We start from the raw sequence: 8,410 nt of genomic DNA, 5'->3' as shown, positions 1-8,410 counted from the left end.
CTGAGGAGTCTTCCCCAACCTCCATACTAGCTACAGGATCAAAGATAAGTAGAAGCAGCAACAGGTCACAAGCGAGGGTCTCTCCATATCTTCTTTCCAAGGCTTCTCTCCACTGGCATCCTTCTGTTGCTGGTGAGGGTTTGCACTGGAACACAAGTCTCTCAAACATGCATCACTTAAGAACACATTCTTCTCAAAGTAAACCACTTGTAACTCACTCAGGTGCAAAATATCTTTTAACACTGAGAAGCACGGCTTACACAGATGGGTCCTCTGGGTGGTTGCAGCTGTCCTGGAAGCCCTGACCTGAGAATCTCCTACAGATACACAGTGCTCAGAATAGGCCTCCACATCATCCATCTTACGCCAAGGACCTGAAAACAGAGGAATGATGACGAAATGAATGTTGACTCTGGTGACAGCGGGAAGTCCCATTATAAAAGTGGGTTGCACATACTACATTGGTTTCATGCAATTGGCTGAAAATAAAAGACCTGAAAGATGGATTAGTAAGAGGTCACTCTGAAGTTCTTGAGCACTGAAGATCACAAAACAAGGGAGACTTCAGCAGAAATAGAGCAAAAACAAGACAAGTACCACATGGAGGAGAAGTGGACTGTCCAGCTCATTCTGCTGCTAACAGCATTCAGTAGATCAGTGATGGCGTACCTATGACACGTGTGTCAAAGGTGACATGCAAACTCATTTTTTTGCTTGATTTTTCCTTGTTAAATGGCTTTTAAATATATAAAATAAATATCAAAAATATAAATCTTTGTTTTACTATGGTTGCAAATATCAGAAAAATTCTATTTGTGACATGGCACCAGAGTTAAGTTAGGGTTTTTCAAAATGCTGACACGCTAAGCTCAAAAGGTTTGCCATCACTGCAGCAGATCTTCTATGCTGGTGACATGGGCAAGCTGTGCAGAAGGTTGGTTACATCTCATTCCAAGTAAAATTCAATAAACAAGTAGCTGGTATTTTAGGGGTATTTAAGCATGTACACTGAGTGGCCAGATTATCATGACCACCACATCAGTACAAAGAAATGAATTAGTTATGCAAAGAATAATAATAATAATGATAATAAAACCTTGAGAGTATTTGCTTAGGAAGTTTTCAATATTGAGTATTTTGGAAGTGTCAATGAAGTGCTGACGGGGTGGTCATTATAATCTGGCCACTCAGTGTATGTGCTCCTTATAACGCTTGCATAGGTCCATGTTGTAGAATACTGCAGAAAGAGAAGTGCAAAGGAATAGGTGATGTAAAAAGGACACAAAGGCAAAGATATCCAAAGCTAGAAAGTCATTGATGAAATGAGAAGCCAGCAAAGTGTCAAATATGGAAAAGGAAATGTATAAATGAGGGGTGGCCATTGGAACTTGCACCAAACATCATTAGACAGGAACAGTTCCTGGTACAATCTGAACACCATCCTTATGTCATACCTCCCCCGAGCTGCCACTCAGCCAGGCCAGGCTTCCCCTAGGAACATCCTGTACGTTCACCCTGCAGAAACCCAGGGTTCTCCCTGCACCTCCTTCCCTAGAAATATCTACAAACTAAATATTCCAAGTTTCAATGAAAGACAACAGAGGTGAGCATCCATCACTTGCCCATAGCATTCGGCTTGCAATAGTATTCACAGAAGGTAATATTACAAACAACAATGGAAGGAGGGTCTTACAAGAACAGCAACTGGTTCATGTATATAAAGAAGATACCTGGCACAGGCATTCACCAAGGTCCTTATCTACAGGAAAGGTGCAGAAGTGGAGGCCATAGATCTGGATATAGTCACCCTTCCCGGGTGAGGAAGAGCAGGAGGGACCCATTAAGCTGTCTGTAAGACTGCTGACACCCAGACACTTCCTGCAGTTCCTAAGGCAACTGGTGGTAGGGAAGTTTGTGGAGTCTATTGCTCAGGGCTCTCTGAGAGCTCAGCACTGGCAGCCACAGCCCATTTCACAAGACAGTGGGGGAAATGAGCAGAGCCCATGGTCTTGCTTTGAGAGAGAGAGAGTGCTATGTCTGGAGAATAAATAAAGAGTGGGCATCACTTCAGGACACTAGGAGAGATGAAGGTCTTACCTACGAATGATACAAGGGAAAACACTTCCAGCATCACATCACAGTATAGACGTCTCTGAGCCTCATCAAGGATCTCCCACTCCTCCTGAGCGAACGCAATGGCCACGTCCTCAAAATTCATATCCTGTCATAATGAGGACAGTACATCCCATGATAAGATTCTCTCTTGAGATGCCAAGTTTGTCACACTCCCCACCCGGAACAACCATCTCCTTCCTCTACTCCCCACATCAGGGAAGACAGCAGGCCTTAGTCCCATCAAAGTCAATATCTCCGTATATTCCTACTAGAGGCCCGTTGCACAAAAATTTGTGCACTGGGGGGGGGGGGGGGGCCCTCAGCCCAGCCTATGCCCTCTTGCAGTCTGGGACACCTCGGAAGATGTCCACCTGCTGGCTTAGGCCCACTCCCTGGTGGATTGGGCCCAAGCTGGTAGTCACACATTCCTCTGGCAGCCAGGCAGCCCCGAGGAAATGTCCACTTGCCAACAGGGAGCAGGCCTAAGCTGCAGTTGGATATCCTTAGCGCTGTTGACGAAGTGGGAGAGGCTCCCACCACCACCGCTGTACTGGCAGCCGTCATCTTGGCTTGTGGCTGAGAAGACCTCCCCCTGAGGGAGTGCACTGACCTCCAGGGGGCATCTCCTGCACTGAGCGTCTGCCCCCTGGTGGTCAGTGTGTTTCATAGTGACCAGTCATTCCCAGTTGTTCTGCTGTTAGGGCTGATGGCTGTTTGCAGCTGGTCACACCCCCTTCAGGGTGGGGATCCCCACTGGGGTGCCTGGCCAGCCTGGGTGAGAGGCTGATGGCTGTTTGCAGGCTGGTCAAGCCCCTTCCCCAGTGGGGACCCTTACCCCATGGAGGTTTGGCTAGCCTCGGTGAGGGACTGAAGGCTGTTTTCAGGCTGGCCACACCCCCTTTTGGGTGGGGAGTCCCGCAGGGGTGCCTGGCCAGTCTGGGTGAGGGGCTGAGGGCTGTTTTCAGGCTGGCCAAGCCCCCTGGCGACGGAAGCTCCCAGCCTCTCCTTTTCTTTTCTTTTTTAATTCTGGGGTTTATGTACCTTCTATAATTGAAACTTTGTAGCTTTCAGAGGAGCTCAGAGCTGGCCAGGGTGGGCGAGAGGGAAGCCTGCTGGTCGCTCCAGCTCCGTGGCCACGGCCAGCTGAAAGCAGGTATCTGGGGTTTATTTACCTTCTCTAATTGAAACTTTGTTGCTTTGAGTGGAGTTCAGAGCCCGCCGTGGCAAGCGGGAAGCTTGGCTTCCTCCATCATTGGGGCAACCAAGCCTCCTCCTTGCTCCAGCTCCGGGGCTGCCGGCTGGCCATCTTGTTTGGTTAATTTGCATATAGTCACTCTGACTGGCTGGTGTGCGTGGCTTAAGGTGTAGCGAAGGTACAGGCAATTTGCATGTTTGTCTTTTATTAGTGCAGACTGATGCTGTGTCTCTCACAACAATAAAGGCAGATGAGCAGTTATAATATACCTGTGCTTTGGGGCTCAAATGAGAGTCAGACTGCCCCCTTTCAATAACAGTGGGTGCCAGTAACATAGGGTAGGACGAGATGTTGCACATAAAGGGAGTGTGAGTGACTTGACACTGATCTTGTCAGGCAATACCCATGTTTCCTCCAAATTGTCCCTCAAAGACACCAAAATGCTAATGCACATTACACTTCCGACTCCAATCCCAGTTTGCTGAGGCCATCACTTTGCATTACCTGCTGCCCATAGTTCTTTGATCCACACTTGTCTCACAGCTTCATTCCCAGAGGCACATCTTCACTAATGACATAAATAAGCCATCACAAGGACAGGTTGTTTTCTAACTAGTTTATTTTCTAAAATTCTAGTTCACCACCTCTGTGATATATTTCTCTCTCAACCTACTCTGTTCTCCCTTCCCCATGCTGGTGGAGATTTTCAAGTGCAGGTGACACTGATGTATGCTATCTCATTCCTATAGTTCACTGGGTCAGGCCTCAACTAGAAATGACAGGTGGGCACATATATGTCACCTAAGCTCTGGACCTCGTATGTAGCACCACAACAACCCATCTTGTTAGAAATTATCCTAAAATTTCCCATATCATATCATGAAGACACCATCAGAAATGGACGCCCTTTTCATTCACTTGTCTGTCAATGTTAGTGCCCGGCTGCTCTGGTTTTAGTCCCAGGACCACACTGATGTCATCATGCCCTGTGGGTGACTGTGCAGCTCAGCCCGGTTCCCCCACCTGCTACACTGACATAAAGAGCACCTCCCATACTGTTCTTTGGATCTCTTATCCTCCAAACCCCGCTCACCCTCTCATGCCTTTTTTTCTGAGGTTTGAAGGTCTCTTTGATGCTTTTGTCTCTGAATGTATTTTTGTTCATCACTTTATGCCAGTGGACCTCATCATTCCTAATGCCTCGACCCTTTAATAAAGCTCCTCATGTTGTGGTGACCCCAAAAAACAATATATAATTATATATGTGTTTCCCAATGGTCTTAGGCCACCCCTGTGAAAGGGTCGTTTAACCCCCAAAGGGGCCATGACCCACAGGCTGAGAACCGCTGGTTTATGCTGTTCATTATAATCCAGAAATGATGATATCATGTGATACTGATCTTTCTCTGACTCGCTTATTTTGCTTAGCATAATGCTCTCCAGGTAATAAATTCATTTTAAAAATTGTTAAAAGATTCTGAGCAGATATTTTAACAAATATGATAAAGACAATGTGAATATATGTATGAAACAAATGCTCACCATCAAAAATTGTTAGGTAAATGAAAGTAAAACAAAGGTGAGGTAATCCTATACTCATTTATTGGGCTAGTATTTAAAAAAAATTACCATCATATGTGCTGGCAGAGTTTCAGAAAAACAGGAATTTTCATTACTGTGGGTGGGTGGGAATGCAAAGGAAATAAGCATTTTAGATCACAGTTCCACATATCTTACAATGTAAAACATTCACCCACACAACAACAGTTTGATCAGTAAAACATACATCTAGATAATGAACTGAACACAATATGCCCAGCAGATTTCTCTGTAATACCCCACACCTGGAAATAACCAAAGTCATAGACACATAATTAAAGTAGTAATTCACAGTACACAATTTGTGTTGAATCTCAAAATAACTATGTAGGGTGAAGGAAACCAATATTTGTTAAAGAGCACACACCTTCTAGTGCCTATAAAATTATGAAAAATATGTACTACTGCGTTGTAATGGAAGGAAAATCAATGCCTACTTGTAGGACTGGGGAAGGTAGAGAGAGAGTTTGTAAAAGGGCAGAAGGTAAATAAAGGGTATGCCAAAAGTAGGGTTAGAGTTGTTGGTACGGGAAGTAATACAATAATTAACAAATAATAATACAAGAATTTACTCTGCCCTGGTTAGTGTTACTCACTCAGTTAGGCATCATCCCCTACACTTAAAGGTCACTACAACAGGTCAGGGCACTAGAACATGTCTTCCTCAAACCCCAGTAGGGGGCATGCAAGAGCCATCAGATTAACATATGTCTCTCATATAGATGTTTCTCTCCCCCCCTTCCTTCCCGTTCTCCCTAAAAGAATCAATAAACTAATGTTTAAAATAACTTTTTTAAAAACAATAAACTATGTGTTTTGGGTGCTCACTATTGTAAACCTATTTTTGCTCCACCCTGTACATTGGTGACAGGTAAGTTTATTTCATGTGTGACAACTTCACAGCTTTATATGTACATCAAACCTCACCAAATAGTACATACTTAAAAAGTGCAGTTTGTTGCATATCATTTCTCATATCCTGGAAAGAACAGCCTTGCCATAGTCCCAGCAAATATTGGTAAGCAATTTAGACTATTATCATCAGAATCCATAGGAATGTGACTGGGGTTGATTATAGGATTACTCTTCCTCTACCTTTGAATTCTTGTATGTTGAGCATCAACCTTGAGGTGAACACCCTAGGGGGGCCAGCAGAATAGTAAAATTATAAGACTATTTTCTCTGCCAATGACTTCAGTCATAGTAAACAGGTATGGAGGTCCTGAAAATATCTGTACACAAACATCACGCAAGCCACAGGCCCTGCAACATTTGTGGAAAACATTCAGGAGAGGCATTTTTCAACTAATTTACTGCAGTCTCTCCCACTCACAATAGAAACAGTGCTTCTGCCCTAATTGTGGTTGCACACAACCCCCAAATTCTTACCACAAAGGACACCAGCCTATGAAATTTCTCCATCATGACGCATGGATCATTTGCTGAGACTTATGTCATACACACTGTGAACAAAGTGCTTCACAGAAGCACAACAAAGACCTCCTCTTCAGGGTGACCTTTGACTTCACCAATAATAGAGGTACCAGGCTGCAAATTAGAAGCATAAAGTCCTGCAGTCTTGCTTTAAGGCTTTCGGCAGAAATGCAAAATAAGCAAATAATGGCCAAAGAGTGATTTTCTGCCATCATGATGTCCCTTCAGAAGCACTGAAAGTTTGGGATCCCCATAATATCTCTTCACCTCTACCTGCTGACAGATCACAATTGTGCTTTCAAGTCATCCCAGGCAGAGAATAGAACCAATAAATTTTTTTTAAAATATATTTTATTGATTTTTTACAGAGAGGAAGGGAGAGAGATAGAGAGTTAGAAGCATCGATGAGAGAGAAACACCGATCAGCTGCCTCCTGCACATCTCCTACTGGGGATGTGCCCGCAACCCAGGTACATGCCCTTGACCGGAATCGAACCTGGGACCTTTCAGTCCGCAGGCCGACGCTCTATCCACTGAGCCAAACCGGTTTCGGCAGAACCAATAAATTAAAGGTACAAATGAAAAAGGTACCTTTATAAAAAGATCATAAACCAGAGCCATATACAGCAAGTGGTTTGCATGTTGGTGAATAACTACCTGAAAAAATTCATCACAGCACAATGTGAGAAGCACAATGTCCCTGAAAGGTGTACCATATTTTAGGATTGTGGTCTGGGGGAAACAATGGTTAAGTTCATTACTTAGTCAGAGACAAAGGAGTGAAGATCCTAACAGCTCGGAGTACTCATCATTTTCTAAAACATAAGTAAGAATACAGAATTCATTTTTTTCTGAGCACACAGGACTTCCCACAATCAGTACACACATATAGCTTTTCTCTAGTGTGAACTCTCCTGTGGATAAGGAGGTGATTATTGCAGGTAAAAGATTTCCCATATTCACTACACTCATAAGGTTTTGCAGCACTGTGAACTCTTTAGTGTTGAGTGAAGTTACTGTGTTCCCTAAAGGACTTCCCACAATCACTGCACTCATATAGCTTTTCTCTACTGTGAGCGCTGTGATGTTAAATGAGGGTAGACCTGTGTGTAAATGACTTCCCACAGTCACTACACTTATATGGCTTTTCTCCAGTGTAAATTCTCCTGTGGATAAGGAGGTGATTATTGCAGGTAAAAGATTTCCCAAATTCACTATATTCATAAGGTTTTTCACTAGTGTGACCTCTCTGGTGTTGAGTGAAGGTACTGCTTTGATTGAAGGACTTCCTGCAATCACAACACACATTCAGCTTTTCTCCAGTGTAGACTTTGTGTTGTTGAATGAGTTTGGACCTCAGGATGACGGACTTCCCATGATCACTACACTCATATTGCTTTTCTACAGTATAAACGTTTCTATGATGAATGAGGAAAAAGATTTTTCTAAAAACTTTCCCACATTTTTTTACACTTATAAATCACTTCTCTGGAGCAGACAACCTGATGTTGAACAACTTTCTGGTTGTGGCTGGCAGCTTTTTCACATTTAGCCCACTCGTCATGACTTCTTCCAATGAGAAATTCTTGTGAAATCTCACTACCCAGTGTTAAAAGTGGCCTGGTGCTGGAGATTGTCTCAGATGGCTGGCAAGTCTTTCCCAACCTCCCTAATGGTTGAAGGCACCCATATTAAGTAAAAGCTGCACTGGGACACAAGTGAGGCCCTGTCCATATCTTCTTTCCAGGGCTTCTGTCCACTGGCATCTCTCTGTTGCTGGTGAGGGTTTGCAATGAATCAGAAGTCTCTCGCACATATATGTTATGGATGAAGGCTTTCTGCTCAAAATATACTGCTTGTAACTCAGTCAGGTCCAAAATATCTTTTAAGACTGAGAAAAAGATGTGTCTTCTGGGTTGCTGGGGCTGTCTTAAAAGCCCTGACATGACTCTCCTGGTACATATACACTCTGCTCAGAATTGGTCTCCTCATCATCCGTTTTATGCCAACAACGTGAAAATAGAAATATGGTGAGGAACTGAATGCTGACTGTGGTGACAGGTGGAA

The 8,410-nt window shown here is 43.8% G+C and overlaps 1 protein-coding gene across 1 annotated transcript in view; it reads right to left on the bottom strand.

The window, feature by feature from the left end:
- LOC102427126 (zinc finger protein OZF-like) overlaps positions 1 to 7,912 on the bottom strand; it is a gene marked incomplete at its 5' end in the record, with an annotated part of 9,385 nt that extends 1,473 nt beyond the window's left edge. The window contains 2 exon segments of the mRNA XM_023748974.1: positions 7,430 to 7,637; positions 7,807 to 7,912. Coding sequence (XP_023604742.1) covers positions 7,430 to 7,637; positions 7,807 to 7,912 — 314 coding nt within the window.
- Positions 7,913 to 8,410: the final 498 nt, after the last annotated feature.

The sequence above is a fragment of the Myotis lucifugus genome, unplaced genomic scaffold, assembly GCF_000147115.1.
Source record: "Myotis lucifugus unplaced genomic scaffold, Myoluc2.0 scaffold_2211, whole genome shotgun sequence".
NCBI lineage: Eukaryota > Metazoa > Chordata > Mammalia > Chiroptera > Vespertilionidae > Myotis > Myotis lucifugus.
This window is presented reverse-complemented; position numbering and strand designations above follow the sequence as displayed.